At 42.8% G+C, this 23639-nt stretch overlaps 1 protein-coding gene across 2 annotated transcripts in view; it reads left to right on the forward strand.

The window, feature by feature from the left end:
• IRF4 (interferon regulatory factor 4) overlaps window positions 1-15915 on the forward strand; it is a 78461-nt gene extending 62546 nt beyond the window's left edge. For both annotated transcript variants that reach the window (XM_069613518.1, XM_069613519.1), the window contains exon 9: window positions 10941-15915. In XM_069613518.1, coding sequence (XP_069469619.1) covers window positions 10941-11084 — 144 coding nt within the window. In that variant the 3' untranslated portion in view covers window positions 11085-15915. The remainder of the gene's footprint in view (window positions 1-10940) is intronic.
• The last annotated feature ends 7724 nt before the right edge of the window (window positions 15916-23639 follow it).

The raw sequence follows: 23639 nt of genomic DNA on the forward strand, positions 1-23639 counted from the left end.
TCGTGGGTGAAGCCTGCTGCATTTGTTGAGTTGGGGGTTGGGCTTCAGCGGCGACACCAACAGCAGGGAGGGCAGACTTTTCAGGCTCCCAAGCAGGAACAAACACCCGCGCCCTTGCTGAACTGCAATGCCTTAAGAATCCCAGGTAGGACCTCGTTCTGCAAACAAAAGATATCTATCCCCTTTTGGGATTTCCTTAAAGTTCAGGTAGTTCAATTGAACCATTTGCAGGAAAATTAGGAAAACGCTCTCTTGCTATGCTCCTGACTACTGGAAAACTGGACCTTACTCTTCAGTCAATATCTAGGTGCCAGCTAGGCTCCTTGCGCTCCTACATCCGATTCCATCCCCCACCTTCATACCTCATATGGCCATTCAATGACATGTAAAGTGCTCTGTCAAGGTATGTTCATATTATATAAAACCCTAAATACAATTTCAAATACACTTTTTTTTTAACCAATTTAATTTTTCAACAAAGGTGTGGTCATGGTACACCAAATTGTTCATGTAAAAAGCACGTTCTGAGATAGAGAGCACCTTGGGTAACCCAACATTATTTTCAAAGACACTTTTCATGATTTATAAGCCTGTGAAGCAGATTGCTGGAAATTTGCAAACATCTTCATTAAAATGGGTCGAGAGACTAGAACATTCTTTGGCTCACATGTTTTTTGCAGAGACGAAGATGGGAGCATTTCCTGGCGGGCCTTCGCTCCTTGCCTGTCTAGCCTAGAATAAAATTCAAGTCTCTGTGGATGGCACATAAAGCTTTTTGCTGACTAATAAAAATATAGCCCAGCATGTCCTGTGCGGTCAGAAGCATCCTTTCTTCTCAATAAACCGATAGCATCTGCTCCAGTCAGGAAAACATTCATTACTGTAGTCATATCACATGCTTCTGTCCTCCAGTGGTCAGGGCTAGAGGACTAGTCAAAACTCCAGACGACTCATGTTTAAACAATATTTCAGGACCCCTAAAAAGGCACTTCAGCCCTGCGTACCCCCACCCCTCACTGCTAGTCTTCCTCTCTCCTAATGAGCTACAGCCCAACACCACAAGTTCCAATGTGTGCCCCAAACCCTTTTGTCTGTTCTCGTGCCCAAAGCTCCTCCTTGTCTGTGCATGTGCCCAAAGCTCATTGCACACTGTTGTGTCTGCCTCACTCTTTACATTAGTAAATGCTCACATACTGCTGCTTTATTACAAGCTCCTCCGGTATGCCAAGTGTCAAGAGATGTTCCTGTTAGGTCCATAGCTGCTCGCACACTAGTCGACATGACCCCAGGCCATGAGCCAACCCTCCACATGTCTATGTGCCCACATCCCTTTCCCTCTCTGCCTACTACTTCCAGCAGTTAAGCCAGTTTGATTTCACTAATCTGCATTTGTTTTATTTGCTTTTGTGTTATGCTTTCTTTTGAACTGCTCCAGTTGAACAGCGATGCAAGGTACGAGTGCTTGTGTGAAAGTTCCCACATGCCCCGTGGCCCCAAAGTACTGTCTTAATGGCTGGGACGGGAGAGGGAAGTCTGATGACATTTTCTCCCATTGCCGCCATGCCAGCACTTAGTACATTGAATTTTACCATTGACAGTGAGCGCCTGGTTGCCATGTAGACAGATAGGTAGAATATCATCTGCAAAGTTCTTGGCAAGTCATAGATAGTTTATGGGAGTCCAAGTTGCAAGATCCTGATGTAATCGTTTGTTAGTACCCAGATGTGCTGGCCTCCCAGCCAATTCATAAAGTCCCCGCCTGTCAGGGAATATTGCTTAAATAGGATGAATGTCACAAAGGCAAATGCTCTGTCAAGAAGAGAGAAAAGTATAAAGCAGTCAAGGAATTTGACAGTATTGACTTTATGACCTTGTGAATGAGGGGGCTGAAGGGGTATTTGCACCCGGGAAAGGGTCTTGACCCAATCAGGTGGCTGGAACAATGGGCGAGAACACACATTCTCCGCCCACTGTTTCCAGCCACCTAAGGCCTATGCCCTGGTGGTGTCCTCTTTTGTTTTTTCATCTTTTTTTTTTCAAATGTGGGGAGGCAACATGGAGCCTCTCCCTGTTGGCTCACCACCTCCAACCCCCAGAACAAAACAAACCCCTTCTGCACTCCTCCCTTCGTCCCCACTAACGTGCAGGACCAGAGCTTTGTGCTCTGGTCCCAGTGCTCCTCCTGCTCCTGGCCGCTGCCAAAGAAATGGAAAAGGGACTTAGTCCCTTTTCCCTATGGTGGCGGCCATATTGGGGTTTTTTTCTCAGGAGATTGGCGTTGCATGTGCTGTCAATTTCCTGAGGAAAAAAAGGCATTTGCACCCTGGATAAACGCTAGGGTTTGAATGGCTTTCACCCCAACTGTGGGGAGCGGACATGGCCTTTAATAGTCCCCAGCCCTAGGGCATGGGGACCGTTAAAGGCCATGTCTGTTCCCCACAGCAGGGGTGAAAGCCATAGAATTGATTGAAGCATAGCCCTGAGTCCTAGGCTTTAAGTTGTTGTGAATCCTGAGGCAGTGGAGCAGAACATCAGACTCCAGTCAGACAAGGGCATTCTGTCCCTGATTAAATAGTTATATTTGACTTTGAACCAAAGCCAGTTTTAATGCATCCACTTGAAGAATTTCTGAAAGCAAGGGGAAAGGTGGTTTTTGCCACAACTATTATCTGTACAGTTAAAATACAGTGTCAGATAAAGGAAGCCTGGTGTCTTACATACTGGCAAAATATCTGATCCGTGGGGTATTTAACCATAGGAGAAGGTGAAAGAGCTACATAATGGGGGTTCCATGTGGACCTGATGGCAGCTGTTGTTAAATCAACCTAAGGACCATTTGATCAGTTCTTGCAATACCAGAGATCTAGGTAAGCACGGATGGTATAGTCAACTGTATCGAACACAGCTGATTTAGCCAGGAGCGTGCAGTATTCTTTGCTCAGTAATCTGGGGGCATGCCTAGCCTAAAAGAAGTCAGTGCAGACTTGGTACCTCGTCCTGAAAAGAAATCAGAATGATGGTCATGAAGCTTGCCATTGTTCTCCACATGGGAACCACTTTGCGTGGTTATCATAGGTTAGGCACAAATTGCTTCTTAGAGGTAGGGCAGTATTTGGAAATTCATTGAGACCGGACATTTTTTTTATAAGCACCGGGAGAACACTAGCAAAATAAGAGGTTCTGGGGCAGTTGTCTGTGGAAGAAGATACGTGTTGAAGATGTTCCGATGGCTCTTAGGGAAAAGATCACTCTATTAAAAACCTCTTTCGATGTAGGAACAGAGCAGAGGCCAAAAGGGGAAATGCCTCGTTTTATTTTGATACTTGTTTCTTTTAATTGTTTCTCATATGTTAGTGTCAGATGCAATGGAGGTTATGCGAGACTTAGGGGAGTTAGTTTAAAGAGTTTGCCAAGGTAGATCGAAAGAACCTTATGTATAAAGTGAAAAGAACTGCTAAATAAATTCAGCTTCAATGCTTTGACAGTGTAAACAAAACCCATTAAAATATATTGGAAAGGGTACTGAAAGGACATATCAAGAAATCAAGTGTGTATGAGACTTCTTGGTTATCCTAGGAAAGATACTCGGGCAGCAAATGAGACTTATTCTGGTCATCCACAAAATGCAGATGTTAAACTGGGCAATGATGGTGCTTTTCAGGTGATAGTCTAAAGAGAGTTCAGCGTGACTTCCTACCATCCTATGCCAATGGGCAACTGGAGATCAAAGTGATCAGTCCCTTATTCAGGGGTGATTGAGATATCCTTTAAACGACCTGCTTGCAGAATAAAATGGTTCCAGTATGTGTCCAACAATAAGTGTTGGTGCTGATAGTTTTTGTGCGAAACCTTGATTTGCTAGATTTCCAGAGGCAAGCTCAGCAAGATGGATCAGAGGAATGCCCACCCAAATAAAGGAAATTAAAGTTACTGAAAATAAGCTGAATGATTAATGTGGAGCCTCATTTATTGGCATTTGGACCATCCACATGGAAGGTCGGGAGGAATGTTCGGCGAGCGACACGGTTGAAGTCTGCATTTTGCTAGTTAGAGTCCGGTAAGGGCCGACGCAGTCCTTCATCCTTCCAAGGTCGATGAAATGAAAAACATCAAAGTGGCTAATAACAGCAATTTTGACAGCTCTCATAAGCGTGAGCCTGCAGGAAATACTTTATGGAATATTTTGCTTGGTTTCTTTTGCAAGCACGTGGCTTAATAGTCATCGTTGGAACTAAGGTGTATGGCGGAAAGCTTAGCAGATGTCTCTCACCAAAAACCACTCTGATTTCTACCTCCTTAACCTGCAAACAACTTATAATCGCCACCATATCACACATGCTCGTGTATGCGAGGTCCCACTTAGGGCCTGTGGTAGGAGTAATGGTGCACTAGATGAAGTAGCATTCTTGTACCGTGCAGTACCTTCCACCGCCTATGGGGGATGGGGAGATCCCGTGGTATTTGAAAAGGTGTTCTGGGACCTCCCACTGCTCTCCCCCTAATTGGCTGCCTACTATCGCATTTTACTAGGACCAGGTATGTGCCCCTTCTTTGAACTAATCCATCCTCTTACTGGGGAGACTACCTGGTAAAGGAAAATATAATGTGTTCTTGTTTCTCTCTTTTCAATAAACAAAGTGACATATATGTGCTAATAAATCAACGGCTTACATTGCAGCATTCATATTTCTCCCTAATGGTTCATGCAGTTCATTTTGGTACTTTTTAATGTTCTTTATTGGTAAGGGCTCCTAATTGCACTGCACAAGACCATCAAATGTTTCTTCTTTTCCTTTTTCTCTTATGAGAATAGGTGCATGGGTAAGGGAAAGGTGCTGGAGGGATGAAGGAAACAAAACGATTTCATGAATCACATTTTAGGGGCGCATGCTGTGAAGATCGATGGGTGAATAAATGCATCTGTGAATTATGGATGAATGGCTTATTGAAAAAGCATGTAGGGTTAGATAAATGAGTGTGAGGATAGGCACATCGATGAGAATGTGAAGGCAGCAGTGTGAAGCAGACTGCAAGGCCTCGTTGCGTGACCATCCTGTTTAGTGCGCAGGAAGATTGAACGTGTGTGACGGTACAAGGTTGATAGCCTCCGTGGTAACTTATTGAAAGCCCAGAGTGCTAGAAGGTTTTACAGCAGCACCCTGCCATATCTGTCTCCTCAGTTTGAATTTGCTGTGGGGGTGATATGTACACCTCATCTATTCATTCTGCCAGCAGCCCTGTCCTAGAATGTACGCAGTTGACACTGTTGTGTCCTACCCTCACAGTGGCAGAGGAAGCATTTGGTGCTGAGGGGAGATCAACATTCTAAATGATCAAAGTTAAATAGTAGTGGGTGAACATTTTCCGCGAAGGGGAAGAAATAGTTCCCCTGAATTAGCCCAAATGACCGAGCACAGCGAGGGAACCCAAGTAATATAAAGGGGATCAGCACAATTTTTGAGAAAAATTAAATAAAAGGATACAATTTAGAACCAGTTTATTAGGGCCCAACATAAAAAAAAACAATACATCACAGGTCACCAACAGTGCATTTTTCTGATGCCTATGCACTATATGCCAGCATTCCCAATGTAAACCTCATCAACACACAAGCACACACATTGTATCAAATTCAAAACACACACACATGCTTGCAAACAGATAGTTCTCCTTTTCTGTCCTTGGGAGCAGGGTTTGGGAAACCTGGCGTCTGAAGTAAAAACACTTGTACGGGCATGGCTGGGATCAGAACTCAGTGGCCTAGCAACCACTGAGCTGCAAAGAGAAAACCCTTAGTGGAACTGCTCATCTCATTGAGATAATTCCAGCACCTGGTTAACGGTATATGTATATTTTTGAAACCAGGCTCAGAAGCGGGACTATGAGGGCACATCTGGATGCGAAAGAAAGGTCTTCAAGCTGCTGGCTGCATCTCTGTACACACTTCTTTATGTGGCCAAGGATAGAGTTAGGGAAGGGAACAGGGTTAAACAAGAACTGCAAGGGCGATTCAGGAAAACACTGAGCAGGGAATATTATATCACCTAAGTCAGAAAGAGAAGGATCATCGCAGAATACCTCAGTGCCTGTGTGGTTACTGGGGGTAACTATAATACTGATCTTCAAATTATCGACTTTTTACCTGCTGTCATTGCCACCTTCACTACACAGCACAATTATTTTCTGCGTTGCCAGAAAACAGCCAGAATCTACCCCAACAGCACCAATGTTAAAGGTGTAATATGTCTCCCACAATTGAACACTGGTGATATAAGTGCACACATGCAGTGGAGTAACTTTTCTGAAAATGTTGGGGGGGAACATGACATCTGAAGAAAAGGAGCCCCAGCCAAATGAATGGGGATAAAATGGTGTGCCATGAAAGTTGGGGGGGACAAACACCCCTGCCCCCCCCAAAATTACGCCCATGCATAGAAACACGCATTTAATGTATAGAGCAAATGGAGTATTTTCTTAAAGGTGAAATCAAATATGCAGCCTATATGTTTTAGAAAAAAATGTAGCTCCAGTTCATTGCAAAAGAAATTACATAGGAATGACATGTGAAGGTCTCTATATCAGGCTTGTGTTAGCCCATCAATTCCTGATTCTCTTTTTGCATCCAGGGACAATTCTAAATAAAGCATTACACACGATGGGCTGAATGAGGGATCTAACTCTAGAACTTTACACATTCACAATAGTCTCTGACTGTACGCGTGTAAGGCCTGAAGGGTTTGCATGTTTACAATTGTCCCACTTTATGAAAAAGAGCACATTCTAGCTTCATCGGTATATCCATTTATGCATCTCTAAATTCCCTTATGCACACACTATTCATTATGCCTGCCTCTCCGCTGAGAAAGACCTACATCAGAAAATGAAAGCTTTCCCACCCCTTTCTCAGATGGTCTTGCCACGAGGTAATGGATTCATGATTCCTATGCAGCATGGAAGCTCGGAACTAGCAGAATTTAACACTGGGAGCTTCCATGCTGCACGCCAGCCGACTACTCTGTTTAGTTCGATTTGATTTTGTCGAAAAGATTTGATCGAATTCGATTTTATAGATTTTGTTGTGGTACATTTTGCTGCCAATACATGCCGGAAAGACGCTGCGCAGACCCCCCTCCATAAGCTCACTACATTATTTATTCACTTAGACCCATCCCCAAATATATTTGTGGCAACATTTGTTAAAATAAATTGGATGAAATCGAATTCATCTAAATCTGCCACAGCAAAACCCCCCTGTTTAATGGCCAGTCTGCCTATTCTTCCCCTTTATGCTCAACCTCCTCCAACCATAGCCCTCCCACTGCATGCAATTACCCTTTCCCCATCTTCCGAGCAAGAGTACTTAGGGGTGTCATTTCTAAGGCAAATAATAGCCCAACATAGTCTAAAAAGGGAATATTGTAACCAAAATGTGCCACAAACTACTATATCAATCAACCCTGAATACTTAATGTAGACTTTGCACATGTATTGTCTTCCAAGGATGGGCCTGGGAAAGGGAGGAGTGACCAGAGGAAGGCTTTTCGAAGGGAGAGGAGTAGTCATCCAATCAGCGTGTGCCTGATACTGTCATGTAAAGGTCAGGCTCATTAAATAAATGGAAAGAAACTGGATACAGAACTGAGCTGTATTCTTGCACGAACCGAAAGCACACACTTCACAGAAATATTTTGGCTAAGTTGGCTTTTTGGCAGCTTGGAGCCAAAACAGAGATGTGATGGACGTGTATGGTATCTCAATTTTCTATGTGTAAAAGCTGAATAAACCATGTATGGGATGGAAATGACTGAGAGAAAGGCATTGTCAAAGTTACCGGGGAAGTCAATAACACCCTGTATTTGTGTAAAGTCAATTTATTTGCAGTTTTAAATAAGTAATTTGTGGTTAATTCACCACTATTTTCGTTTTTTTATATATCAAAAACTTACTGAGTTAAGTTATATAACTAAAGACATAAGATTATGCAACTCGAGGAAGATCTAGGAACATGTTTTTATAGGAGACCTGAAAGACAGCAAAATAAGGGCCACACTTTACTTTTAACATGGAGGCATGCTAGGGGAGTTGGGTGCTGCTTTTTTAAAGCGATTTATCACGTGAGTTGGCTTCTCATTAATTTATGTCGTAAATGGTCATTTTTGTTTGTAGGTGTATTGTGTGAATGTAGTCTTACATGCTCTCCATATTAATAACTGCAGGAAGGGAACAGAAGAAAGGGTGGAATTAGTGATGAGGTGGTTCAAGAGGCGCAGTGAGCAAGGAACCAGTAGAGAGGGAGCACCAACATTCTGTGACCTCCGGAGAGATGTGGGGGCTCCCATGTATCATTATAATTTGGAAGTAGGTACAACTACAAAATGTTGCCCTGAGTCAATGCTGATTTTGTCTATATTTGGGACAATTTCAACCACAATCATTCTGAACTCCCTTCGACACACTCAAGCAGGCACATTCTTACCAGCACACAGTCACATTCAGCCTTACTCGGTAGAGACCTGTCACTCAATGCACACCCAGGACCAGGCTCTGCGCACCATAGGCCACAGTAGACATCCGGTGCCATGCTCTGCACCTCTTTAGCCATGTATGCTTTTCATATCCTCAGATAAGTGCTACACAATTTAAGGAATCCTTTAAAACCCCTGGGCTGTGCTCTGCACATCCCAATCTGTGCTCTGCACTCTATGGGCTGCCCCCGCATAACCTGCACAAAATTAAGCCCACATTGCACAGCCTATGCCACGTGCACCGCACAATCATACTCTCAACAACATTTTGAGCACCTTCAACAAACACTGATCTGCCCATTCCAGCACACTGATGTGCACCGTTCACCTCCCACTCTCAGTACAACCTCATCCAGGCTTAGCACAACGTCAGTACGTTTCTGGTCACCCTCAGCCAACCACTGGGTATCACCAGCCAGACCTGTTTCACACGTAGGCAGTCTCTGAGCATCTTTAGTCAGTCTTTCCAGCTTTAGCAGTGCTCCTCACACATTCAGCCAGCATTACAACTCACTGTCACTCACGATGCTGGAGGGTCAGACCATGTGTGAACATGGATGTGAGGCTCAAGTGCGAGATGTGCAGAACGAGTGGAAGTGGGTATATGCAATCGTTCTTGGGGTTTCCTTGATACCCACAGAGCAGGGAATCAAGGAAATGGGAAGCAGTGCAGCCGTACAGATGGAAGGGTCGAGAAACCAGTCAGGCTAGCTGCAAAGGCAGAGGTGGGAGCTTAATATGCAATTAAGAGATCCGGGGCTCCAAAACCACATGCTATTTCAAACGTACATTTATATTTGGAAATAGTTCCCTCTCTTTTGCATTGTCTTTCATTGACCACAAAGATTTTGGAATAAACAAGAGATAGCTTTCTGTAGTTTACCATCGACACTGTCATGCATTTATAAAAAATCATTTTGCACCGTAGTTTTTTCAGGTTCTCCAGCTGATGAGTTAGGCCTCCTGGAAATGTATTCTTTCTTTAAGTTCGTGTATCTCACAGTTACACTAAACGCAGCTTTAGTTATTTTTCCAAATTCTTGACAGAAGAATTCTTGACACTTATCCTTTTCTTTCAAGCGCAACCATTTTGGGGACTGCACGTGGCAGGTACTAAGTTGTTTTGCTGAGAAAGTTAGTTGCACCCTGTAGTTGGACATTGTCCTCTGAAAATGGGTCTGCGTGTGTTTTTCACAGTTGTGTATTGGCACCTTGCGTCTGAAGTCTTTTCCCCCTCTCTAGGCTTGTAATGCATCAGGTCTCAAGTAGGGCACTATACAAGACAAATAACATGCTATAACACCATTTGCTATGGAAAAGATCTTGTTCCTGGAACTTTTTCAATGGTCAACTGGAGGATTACATTGTTGATATTTTTTGTCTGAGAAGGACTTGGAGCGATCGTCTGTATACCCGAATCCTTCTTCCTACTGACTGCCCGTTTTTACAGGCCACTTTACCAGGGCCTTGTTATCTTGGATTTTGAAGGATCTGTTTCTACTCTTTATTCAGCTTACAAGGCTGTTCACCCAGGTCACGTTTACAGAACTTTGCCTTTGGATAACTTCTTCAATTAGCAATTATTGTTCGGCATGTTACCAGAACAGTCACGCCTGTTCTCTTGCTCCTCCATCAGTCGTCTTACATCCCACGTTTCAACGTAAGAGCGTATTGCATCCTGTGGCATGCCGCAAGATAGACGGAAATGTTAGTAAGGGTACTGTGCATGCAAGAACTTACTTCACTGTTATAAAGAAAAATCTAGGCGTTTTTGGTTTTATATTTGTACTGGCGAATGTGGCATTCAGTTTTTTTTAGGTTTTAAAGTTCTGCCAATTTTATTCTCCCATTTTATGGTGTACTCTCTTGGTCCATGGTGCTCTGGAATACATCGACATTCATGCCTCCATTTCCGTACATAAAATACCAAAAGCAGGGCTCAGAATTGATGGGAGCTATTTAGCCCCCGCTTCTAGCCTAGGAGAGTTTGGTTAGCGTGGTAGCACTCACTACTTGCAGCTTCCTTTGGCTCCCCAGGCCAACTGGTGCCATGCAAAGTTACCAATATGGCATTGACTTTGTGTACTTGCGAAGAAGCAAATCATCTAGAAGACATCCAAAGCATAATAGATTGTATATAAGGGACAGAAAGTTAAAGTTTGCATCTCATGTGGTAGATTTCTGGCACATTGGTGCCAGCTCCTGGTTCCCCAGAGATGACTCCTGCCTGCTGGGCTCATGCCTGATACCCAGGAGCTGGTTTTCGCTCCTGCAATCTTAATTTCAATCCACGAAAAAAGAATATCCAGAGCAGTAAACAGAAAAACTATTAAGGTTTTGTCAAATAAGTTGCATGTTTTCCATTTGTCTTAAATTGGCCCGTTGAGTTTTAACTTCATTTCATCTTTCTTTCAGGTTGAGCCTATGTTTGCGAGACAGTTCATTTATTTTGCTCAGCAAAACAGTGGACACTTTTTACGCGCCTATGATTTTTCAGAGCACATCAGTGGCCCTGAGGACTATCACCGGTCAATACGGCACTCCTCCATGACCGAATAGACTGCTCCTACTGTGAGTTCTTTAATTGGACCATAGAGATTCTGTGTAGTGGCAAGGAAGGGGTCATCAGCACCAACAAGTAAGAGACAATCGGCAGTAGGCAGCCACTATTTGCTGAAGGAGAAGCCTGCCAGCTGTAAGACGCGCCAACAGAAAGGAATTCGGAATGCCTCAGGTTCCCATTCATCGAAACATGTGATGCAACTCAGGATGCACAACAAGTGTTCTTTGCTGGTCACGAAGATATTTATTTGCACTCTCAGCAGTGGAGGAACTTTGCTGAACATGTTGGGGGGGGGACTTGACATCTGAAGAAAAGGTGCCCCAGCCGAATGAATGGGGACAAAAGGGTGTGGCATGAAAGTTGGGGGTTGGGGACAGACACCCCTGTCCCCCCTAAAATTATGCCCATGCCTCTCAGGGCCGGTAACAATGTCTTTCCAGCAAGAACCATGCAAGCACAGTCTACTCCTAGCTGTTACTGCCTTTGTGTACTTATTGCACCACTGCAGCAGACATGAAACTTTCACACTTTTTACATTTGCGCTGTGCAACATTTAGATGTTTTAAAGCCTTGTACTATTGCAATGTATTTTTCAAGACACCTTTTTTTTTTACAAAATTCAATTAAATACTCAGGGTAGCTTTGCATGAACTAAGTATGCCTATTTCTTCTTCATTACTTAACACAAGCACTGTTGTTACATCCACCTGGTGGGGCAATTTCTGTACCACCTTATTTAAACCTCAGTTTTGAAGAAAGAATTACACAGCAACCTCTGGCTGAGTGTTCCTTGAAGCAGCAGGAAACAATACAGGGGCTGGGGTGGAGGGTGGAGGGGTCTATTCTTTGTATATTTGTTTGATCTGCTTGGTCCACCTTACCTAATGAATTAGCTTTAAGGACTTAAGGAGAACGTCTTGCCCCTGCTCTGCACCTGGCCACACTTCTCTGCACAGAACTATCTGATGTGGGGGGGCAGCACCTTCACACATGATGGCTCCTAATGTATGAAGTGAGTAAATTGAGCCAGTGTGCTTTAACAACTACAGAAAGGCCATCCGCTACAGAGCAGATTGTGTTCTGTGGCTGCACCTGTTACTAACCACACACCTGGTGAGGTTATTTCCAGAAAATGATAGCCGCCATAAACGTCCTTGTACGGAGGAGTCGCTCCACAACCGTGAGTGGTATAGCAGCACCACTAAGAATTCCACCGGGGTTAAGGATATATAATGTCCTCATGTTCCATCAAAAGTTATATTTATATAGAGGGGATGCTTACTAGCATTTAATAAACAAGATCAAAGCACAAGTGGACTGGATTGGTATCATTTTCCCATCCTTTAGTCAATCTCTATGTTGCTGTGTTTTTAAATGATCACTTATTGGGATCTACGGGATCACTGCCGAAAGGCACAGACAGACTCGCACACAAACAAAATAGTTGAAAAAGCATCACATTGCCTGAACTTCTCAGCTAAGCAGTCTGTAATGGAGGGTGACAAACACCTGGCAGCGACCATCAGGGGCACAGAGGTGTCATATTGCTGGCTGTGCAGTAACTATGGTTACAGCCAGGAAGACATGACCACTCTTTTCTGTAATGACACCATGAGGACTTTTGAAGAACTAAAATGAGTACTTTTGACTTGAGGCAAGTCTCTCCTGAGTTCTTTTGAGGCAAGTCTCTCCTAACTTCTTTTGAGGCGTTTCCTTTAAAGGCAGAGACCTTTTGGAAGGGGATGCAACTTATCACGTGCGCTTTGTTTTCCTTAAGATTTTTGGCGCACCAAAACTCACCCTTGTTTTCATATATGAGAAACTCCTACATATGGCATTTTTACTGTAATCACATAGTCCGTCATTACAATTTTGAGCGGCAGACATTCATAGCTCTTCTGTTGCTTGACCTACCAAACACTGAATGTGCGTTCGCTCAAAATAGGGAGTTTCAATTTCTGAGTCATTGTGCTGGTTTTCCATGTATTGTAAGAAGTCTTTTAGACAGCCATGAGACAACAGCAGAGTTGCGTGGCTTGTGTGACTTCTGTGAAGACTAAGCATGCAATGTACGGTGTCCTACACTGGTTCACCAATCATTACTACTGGCTATATGTCTTTTGGAGATGCTTCAAGTCTCAATTGTAGTTTGAGGAGGTCATTCAAACGAGTGAGCGCAGAACTTTGAAATATACCCAGACGTCCTAATGCTTGGTCAAGCTCTGCCCGTCTATGATGTTCCTTTCCTGATATTGATTGGTGGCATTCACCCCGTAAGCGCAATTGACACCCAAAATCCAAGTTCTCCCTGAACACACATGACTAGTATTACACTTGTAAGGACAGGATTCACAAGGGAGCTGTGTTCTTGAAGGAGCAAGATTCACTCCGATTTCACATGAGCATTTCTCTGAGGCGCACATTTTGTCAATTGGGAAAATTGACGTGAAGGTGCTTAGCTCAAGCAATGCATCGAGGCAAAGTGAGAAAAAAAAATTGTCCTTTTATATTGTTCTTTATGCTGAAGAACAGCCTCTGAGCGCTGGACCAGATATCAAACCCATTCTGCTCAGTCTTGTCTTGCTTCCAAGGCAAGCATGTTGCCCTGCGTTATCCTCCCTGCCCTGACAATGAGATATAAAGGAATTAGTGTTAAAGAGACAATGAGATAACACATGGCTGTTTATAAGTAGGTGACATCCTCCTTCCTCAGGTCCGGAAGCCGATTGGCTTGCATAGCATACACATGTATTTCGTCTGTGGTCTTCATCATCATCCTATCTCCCCAGCTTCCAAAGTTTCTGTTAAGAGTCTGAGCCTGCCAAGACCAAAAGCCCGCCACTATTATGATGGGAAGGATCTACTTCCCTTTTGCGTTACACGATTTACCACTTAATGGGCAACCCCATGTGCCGATTCACAATGGTACAAAAATAAGCAAATACATCACAACACGCGTTACTCAGACATACGTCTTTGAGTAATCTCTGCATGGCTGATTATTCACAAACATTTTCATAGATTTGTACCTTAAAGAAGAACAATAACCTGCTGAAACATCCACTAACAACAAGCTTACCATTGTCAACCTATTTTTTCACCAACACCTTTTGTCCGAACAAGCAGTTACTAAATCCTGCTCATCCAAGCAGAAGCAAGCATTTTTCCAACTTTTGGTTCTGCTCAAATTCTGCCCCGTGCCTGGCTCACCTGCTCCTTTTGTTCTCCCCCTACAGCCCACTCTCCAACTCCCTTTTCACCTGGGCACAGTAGGTGCAAGCCGCAGCGCCATGGGGCTAGTAGAGCAACAACTGGCGCGGTGTAAATTACTTTACATTACATTGAAATACATGTCACGTTTTGCACAGGGACACATATGTGAATGACAAAATGAAACTGGACTGCATGTCGGTCCCAAATCTAGAGCAGGACAGATTAGACAAGACCAAGTGTAAGATGAAACAAAATAATATTTGTATCTGCATAAGCAAATGTACACTTTTCTAATAAAATGAGTGGTGAAGGGATGATAAGAGAGTCAGTATTACTTAGGTAAAATCACACACGTACTAGAAACAGGAATACTCAACTCTCATGAAAAACAGGAGTAAATCATATGCTCCTGTTTTGTGACTCACTAAGGGCCTGATTTACAAACATGTCTTCAATGGGCCTGTCCCATGTTACATTTTTTTTAAATCAGACCCTAAATCTGCTGTGGCTTTAGCCCCTTTGTGAGCGTACACCATAATTTGCTCTGACTGCCCTTGATCACTCAGTTGACACAACAATTGACACAGTTGGGCTCATTACGAGTTTGGCGGTATCTCAGTGGATTTCGAACTGTAATACCGTTGCCGCCACTTGGTCTGACGGTATTACTGCCGGATTACAAGGGGTGGTGGAGGTATTAGTCCCCCTTGACTTGTAGTCCGTAGGACTCCATGGGGCATTCCGGCGTAATTAGCGCAGCGGTAATTCCGCTGGGGTAATTCTGCCAGAATTCTGCGGAAAGGTGGCAGATTTACCTACAGCTCTGATCTGGAGGTGAATTCTCCAACTTTCCGTCAAACGTAAAGTGGGGCGGTGTGATAATGCTGTGGTAGCAGATATTACCACCGCATTTTACCTGCAGCGCCCAACTTGTAATGAGGCCCACATGTAATGCATGCATCAGTTACATACGTCATGCACACACGCAGCCTTACATTCATACTTGGAATTCCTCATTCATGAACATCATCCATACGTGTATGATTAGTTTTTCCAGATATTACTCCAACTTACCTCGAACTGAAAAAAGCTTTGGAAACCATCTTTTGAAATGTATATTATTTTCCGGTATTTTAGCCAGAATTTTATGACTCTAAATACTATGTATTGTCATCTGACTCAGCCTAATGGGCACTTAACACACAGCTGGCTATAAAATAATAGTAACCACGTGTACCTTTTTAAAGAAGGTATATAAATGGCAGTGTTGCCCTTTTTTGTGAATTTGTTTATGCGTCCAAAGAATTTTGCTGCTTCTGTATGTACTCTGTGTTTCCCTTTTCAGAGCATCTTTTATCTCATTTTGTATTCAATGTCTATTTGTTAGTATGACCTGAACTTGCTGCAGAAATGTTTGTATTTATGAATGCAGTGAAATGATACCTGCATCTCATGGATGCACAAATAATCTGGGATATAATATCCCATGAGCGCCTCTTTCCTGCTTATCCCGCGGATTCTCAGTGTTGGATTTGGAATTGTTTCTGCTTTTCATAAGAAGTATAGTATCTTGTTCACAAATGTTTTTATGTGTAATAAAGTCATAGTCTTCTGCTTCTGACTATTTTTGACTGCTCTGAAAAGCCCCTTACACTCCTGTGATTCTGATTAGTCGGCATGAAAGACACTCCGCCGCCTGCCAACGGTGGCAAAAGTAAAGTTCCCGCTTTTCAGTTTGCAGTGTTCATTCCTATACAAATTGCCTTGGGGTTAATGTTGCACATCCGGCTTGCTGGTTAAATAACTATAATTCATACTGTTTTCTGCAGGTTTTGAGGCAAAAAACATCACTGATAATCATGCTACATTTCTAAGAAATTGCACAAAAGAATTTGTCACACACAAAACTGAAATAAGGATCTGTGGGAAGACTGTACTCTTCCCCCAATCCTCCCCTTGGCCGTCCACCCCAGGCCCTCCCCTCATACTTCCAACACAGTAAAGAACCTTGTATGCACCATGGACGCAGATCTGACACTATCACATCAACTCTGTGTCAGAATCATGCTATCTACACCTATGCGTTCTCCGACGCATCTTCTCATACCTCACCTATACTCACAGAGTTGCTGCAGTCACGACCATCATCCTCTGCCAACTCCCTATACCTGGGCGCCCTTGCATCTCAACTCAGAAAACTAAGAAGTACAAAACACTGCATACAAGCTCCTCCTGGCCCTAGGCCCTACAGGGCACATCACACCCACCCTCCGTGTCATGCACTGGCTCCTTATCAGGCGACGGTCCACCTTCAGGGCTATGTGCATCACCCATCATGCTTTGTACCCCACAGGACCAGAATAGCTACAACAAAATTCACCCCCTGCAGACCCAACAGAAATTTGAGATCAGGCACAGCTCTCCTCTTGGTCATCCCTTCCGCTTAATCAACCAGAATAGGGGGATCCTTGTTCTCTGTCCAAGGACCCACAATATGGAACTCTATCCCTCTTAGCTTCCATCACATAGAGGATGACCCCACCTTCCAGAAGGAACTCAAGACCTGGCTCTTCCTACCTGCGACTTGACTGACCTAGTCCACTTCTCAGGTGAACTTCGCCCCCAGGCAGGTAGGCAGGGGCATCGATGAGTCACGTGTGGAGACTCCAAGAAAGTGCTGAGCAAGCAAAAAATGGATTCCCATAGATCCACACAACAGGACCAGAAATCCATCAAAGAAACAAGTAATCATCCATGACTCGGGTACGTATCACACTCCGATGGAAGATAGCCTTATCTCTCCCAAAGGCACAGCCACCCACCCCAAACATCTGCAATCGTCTGCTACTCGATCCCATATCGCACATCACCTTTGCCACTATAATGCAGCTAGGACCCACAATTCAGTCTAGCTGGCACATAATCAGTCTCCTTGACCCGCATACTCTCTCGACAGCCTTCACAGCCCCCAACTACAACCCAGTTCTACTTGGGTCGCTAGCAGGTACTTAGCCACCCCTACCTACCTTTGTACTGGCTAAATGCACACATGTATTCTGAATTCCTCAGACTAACCTCTCATAGCCAGGCTTTGGTTCACCAAAGGCGTTCGCCTATAGCCCTTTTAGGCCATGCCAATGGCAATAGGCGCTATGCAAATGACATATTACATTACTTTACATCAAGAGGATATTCCTTGTTCCAGCTTGAAAATCTCCAACAGTGAGTCAATCTGAATCTTAAAGATTTTGAACTGAAAAGAAGACTCTCAAAACCATGTTATTTTGTGCAACTCTCGCCGTCCAATACTCCGAATAAATCAAATGAAATGTATAATTGGTCAGAATGTAAAACAGATGCTCTTTGAGCACTATCAAGAGGATTCTTTTTAGTTTAATACATTTTTTTTAGCATTAGCGAATGAATCACAAAACATTGGTAAGATTGAAAATGATAAAAAGACCTGTGTGTTATGCATTGATGCAATAATTGGGACAATATATTAAAATCTTAATAGGCAGAGATTAGTGAATGGATAACAACAGGTGAATTGAATAATCCAGGTCAAGCATGAAGAGAATAAAATAATTAATTGCTGTCAAGTGATTCACATAAGAGTGGATAAACAATTGAGTTTTGGACAGACTGGGGAACACACAAGAGACATACATGGTACACGAAGAAAAGGGGATGGGGGAAAGGATACAGTTTACAAGTTTGCTCATATATATAGTTAAGAATCTTGCACTGCATATAGTTAATGGTCAGAAATTCATGTGATACAGACATAAGAGAAACTTCATGAACCATGTGAAGACATATTATGATGGTCCAAGTAATTAATAAAGGACGCCCATTTCAAGTTGTGTTTGGGGACAGTATCAAGATACAAAGCCATACAGTGTTCAATTCTATGTGTGTGGCAGATATTGTTCCACCAGCCCTTAGCTGAGATGTTTTGAAAGTGTTTCCAATTGACAGTAATGAGCCTGATGTCAATAGCAATAAACAGGTAAAATAGAATGGGAGAGGAGAGAGATTCATCCACTTTGGTGGCAATACTTCCCAGAAACACAGTTGTAAGGGCAAGAGTAACATGTATATTAAAGATTGCTGTTAGGTACTTCCAGATTTCTTGCCATGCGTTATGGTGTGATCTTGCACAATCTGATAGATACATCTAATACTTTTGAAGAGCCATGACTTCCTGTATAGTACTCTGTTATTAATCGTAACAGACGTATTATGCCACAGATAAAGGGATAGTTCCTGGCACAGGGATTTGATGGATTAGAAGAGGAGTGCTCTGAGGGCAGATTTGCAAGCTCTGATCGGGTCGGAGAGAGTAGTGGAAGAGCGATTGAGAGATAAAATGTGTCAGTAATATTATGAGGGTAAGCTTAACTGTTTTTCAATTACTTACCAGGAAGGGGGTTATTTAAATCAGATGGGTAATATCAACAGCAGGTTTGTTTAAGTATGGAAGCATAGTGATATAGTTTAAAATCTGGAAATCTGACAGCATCTCTTTTATAAGGGGTTTGATTTTGATTTTTAGAAATTTGTATTGTGCACACAACAAACTAAATCGAATCCTGACGCAGGTGGAACGTTAGCTAATACAAGTAGAGAAAACAGTCAGATGATTATTACTGCCAGTGAAATTTACCAAGAAATGATGAGAGTGAAACCCATTTAAAAAAGTAAGTTTTTAGACCTGCTCTGAAAGTCAGTAAAGAATTTGCCTTTCTTAAGTTCAAAGGCAAACTGTTCCATAATCTTGGTCCAGCGACTGAGAAGCTCCAATCTCCTCTTGTAACACAATTCGACCTCAGGATATTAAGCAAGCATTGATCTTCTGACCTTAAAGCCTGAGTAGGGTGGTGCCACTTAAATTTATTAGTTAGGTAAATTGATGCCATTCCATTTAGGCATTTAAACACTAAACACCCAATCTTAAATAGAATGCAGTCTTCTACCGCAAGCCAATGTAAAGCGCGATGAAGGCCTGAGATTGGGGTTTTTTAGATACACCAAACACCAGTCTTACTCCAGCATTTTGCGCCTTTTGTAAGCGATGGATCTGCTTAGCCGGAGCTCTGGCGAAACGTTCATTACAATAATCTAGTTTGGAATTGACCACAGCTCCCACCACCGAGGCATGATCAGTGTCACGTATGGTAGTGCCTGGCAGAGAAGACAGATGTTATAGAAAACTGACTGTATTATAGCTGACATGGGCCATTACAGCACAGGTCACTCTGCCACGCACAGCCAAGATTTTTAACCTTAGTAGCATATTTTATGCTGGATCCCAGGAACTGGGGTGGCGGAGGACTGCTTTTTCCTTCAAGCAGATGTTTCGGTCCAAATAGAATAACCTCAGTCTTTTTAGGATTAAGTTGCAACCAGTTTTCCACCATCCATAACCCTACTTCTTCCGGGCACATGGCCACCATGGCCACGGCATACTCAACATCATCGAGCCTAATGAACAATTGTGTGTCATCAGCATATGAATGGACTCTAGGATGGTGTTTCTCCAAAATGTCCATTAATAACCGAAGATAAATATTAAATAAAAGAGGGCAGAGTGCCGATCCCTGTGGTACACTACAACACTGGTGGAGGATTTTAGACAAGAAACCTCCCACCTGTACATACTGTTTGCGCCCCGTGTAGAGGAGTCTGCATTCACCAAGTTTTTTATATGACACAACAGAGTGCCATGATCCACCGTGTAAAAAGCGGTGGCTAGGTCGATCAATACAAGCAGGGAAAGCTTACCTGCATTCCCAGCTGCAACATCTCATCCCATACCGCCATCAGTGCTGGCTCAGTCCCATGCTCGGGGCAAAAGCCAGACTGCAATGGGTGGAGAAGACCATTACCTTCAACAAAGTTCTGGAGCTGGCTTGTAACCACCCTTTCCAGAACTTTTCCCGGCGACAGTAGACCTGCAATGGGACAGTAATTATTATAATCTTCCGGGTCAAGATTGGCCTTTTTTAATAGTGGTGACACTAATGGCAGTTTCAGTGATTCAGGAACTAGCCCGTTTATGAATCTAGTCATAAAAGGGCTAAGCTCTAGCAAGAGTCGCTTGGCAATGCAGGGATGGGGAAAAGAGAGTCGTTAGTAGGCTTTAGTTGCGATAGGTGACTGTGGATGTCCTCCTCTGTCACCTGTTTAAACTTAAACTGTGCGGTCTTGATCAATCCATTCTCTGGTATTCTGGGCAGTTGTGTATCTACAACATCAGCACCCGATATAGGATCTAAATCTCTGCTGAGTCTAATGTTATTTTGGATGTTCATAATTTTGTCTCTGAAAATCGTATTCAAACCATTAGCATGGTCTGCCGATGAGATATTTGCAGCAATATTTGTATTGGGCGTAACAAAGTTGGCAATTGTTTTAAATAACTCTTGTGGACGATTTGCCGCTGCTGTAATTTTCTTGGTCAGAAAATTAGATTAGCGCTAAAGACAGCTCTTTTGTAATTGGTCAATGCTGTTTTGGCTACCAGAGCATGTTCTGGTGATTTCATCAGGTACCATCTATTCTCGTGGTATTTATGTTCCCTTTTTAGTTCAAAGAGTTGCGTAGTATACCAGGCCTTGGCTGAGCAATAGTTCTCAAAGGAGCATACTTTGTGCAAAGGTTACTCATTATTTGAGTCCCTGAATTGTGGAGTGCAATTCTTTTGCTTTTTGCCTTTCCCCCATAGGAAGTTGAGCAAAATTGATTAGATGGATTTGAAAAATGTAGTTGGGAAAAGTACAGGAAGCATTTGTAAATATTATAGCATGATAGGGAAAAACATCATCTTAACTGTGTCCAGGTGACCCCACCAGGATAAATAAAGACGGGACCAGCTGGAGGATAAATCTTTAAGCCTGTTGAGTAAGGTGATTATTTTGATAGTGCTGCTAACCAGGGAAGAATATTGTAAGCCTAAATATTTGAAAGAGTTGTTGCACCATATAAAGCCAAAGACGTCTAATTCATGTTTAAGACAGTATGAATTGAGAGGTAAAAGCTCTGATTTGTCTCTATTGAGCTTATACCCAGATACAGATGAAAAATCTTGTAATATGGCCAACAGATAGGGGAGGTGCTGTTTAGGATTTCATAAGAATGAGAATATCATCCACATAGGCAGCTATCTTGGTTTCATGCATGCCAGACGCAATCCCAGGAATATTATCAGATCGGATGAGTTCTAAAAGGGGTTAAAAGAATAGTACATATCCTCGATATGTATTAATGGTCAGTCCTCATCCTTTTTCTCCTTCCAAAGAGGAACTATGCAGGGTTGTCCTCTATCCCCCATTCTGGATAGAGGGAAACCCTGCCTAGTTCCTCTTTGGAAGGGGAAAAAGGATGAAGACTGACCATTAATACATATTGAGGATTTGGGATCAGAGTACAGAAGCTTAACAAGTGATATGGAGCCCTCACCACAGCCATGCCATCGCAGAGCTCGGAACATATAGTCCCATTTGACCCGATCAAAGGATTTTTCGGCATCTAAAGCGATGGCAGCATAGCCCGATTTGTCTTTTTTTGTCCTGTGAAATAATGTGTAGTGAATTAAGTAGGAGTCTAGCATTGGCCAACATTTTCCTACCTTTGACATAATCTATTTGGTCGGATTTAATGAGATTGGGAAGATAGGATTCGATCCTACTGGCGATAATTTGGGCAAAAATCTTACTTTCTACATTTATGAGGGATATGGGTCTATAATCTTTGGGAAGATCTAGATCTTTCTCGGCTTTAGAAATAGGATAAGGAGGGCCTCAGAGAAGGTTCCAGACAAAGAGCCTTTAGAAATAAAAGAAGAGTATAGGGTTTTGAGTCTGGAAGATAAGGAGCTGGAGAACCAATTGAAAAATTCAGTAAATAGACTGTCAGGTCCTGGAGCCTTTCCTTTTCCCAACCCCTTGATGGCCTGTATGATTTCCCAAATAGTAAGGTCACCATCAAGGCCACCAAGATGAGTTGATGGGTAAGATTGTCTGTTAATGTTATCAAAGAAAGATTTGAGATTGTCCTCTGGGACCGAAGACTCTGAACAATATAGGTTGGTGTAGAATTCCTTGAAGACCATTATAATGTCGCAGGGATTGGTGACGATGGAACCAGAGGGATTTCTAATGTGGGAGGTTAGTGTTATCTCCTTCCTTTTTTTTGATAGGTGGCCTGAGCTTTACCAGCTTTGATGGAGGTTTGGTACATTTTGGATTTGTATTTTAAGAGGGCACCAGCAGCTTGTTCAGTGAGTATTTGTTAATTTGAAAGCTTAGGGACAAGACGGTACGAAGATCTGCGTTCGAGGAGTAGTGATAATCTTACTTTTTCTGCTCTAGTAAACTGAAGGTATAGAGAATCAAGGTCTTTTTTTGTACTGCTTCTTTTTCATACTGGAGAAGGTGATTATATGACCTCTTAGGGCAGCTTTAAAGGCGTCCCTGTTAGTGGTGATGGAAGTATCTTTGTCTAGATTTTTTCAAAAAAGGTTCTGTTGGAAGGACATGAATGACTGAATGAATTGTTGGTCACGAAGAAGACAGTTATTGAATTTCTATCTAGAGGATGGTTTTATAATGTCAGAGTGGTCAAAGGTAGTTATGGCTCTGGCATGATCAGATATAATAATGTTAGAGATGAGGGAGTTAGTAATGTTATTTGTAAGGGATTTAGTAGTGAAAATGTAAACAAGGTGCGATAGGGTATCATGGGGATGTGAATGAAATGTGTATTCTAGGTCAACCGGATGGGTCAGTCTCCAGGTGTCAATAAGGCCAGTTTCAGTTAAGAAATGTCTAAAAGCTAGAAATTTGAATTGAGTATGGTTTGTTTGATAGGGTCCCAAAAATCGGGTTCAGGTAGAGTGGGACCATAAATAGTCATAACAGTAATGAGAGCAGATCCAACCAGCAGTTTGACCCACGCCCACCTCCCATTGGTATCCATGTCCTGACCTAGAATCTTATATGATAGCTTCTTATTAATTAATATGTCCACACCATTTGTCTTCGCAACCACTGGACGGGCTATAACATCATTGACCCATAGGGTTTTGAGTTCTATGGCTTCTGAAAGAGAGGGGTGCATTTACTGTATACAGACAACAGATGGGTTTAGCTTTTTGAGATGAGAGATAATTTTGTACCTCTTAATTGGGCTATTACAGCCCTTATGTTCCAGGTAACACATCTAAAAACCATTGAACAGAAGCAGCATGGTTAGAACAGGAACACAAAAAGTACCTCAGGATGAAAGTTTAATCAAAAACAGTACATAAAACAGTAGTAAGTGTAGCATCTGTA

This window comes from Ambystoma mexicanum, chromosome 5p, assembly GCF_040938575.1.
Source record: "Ambystoma mexicanum isolate Mex_15411 chromosome 5p, UKY_AmexF1_1, whole genome shotgun sequence".
Lineage (NCBI taxonomy): Eukaryota > Metazoa > Chordata > Amphibia > Caudata > Ambystomatidae > Ambystoma > Ambystoma mexicanum.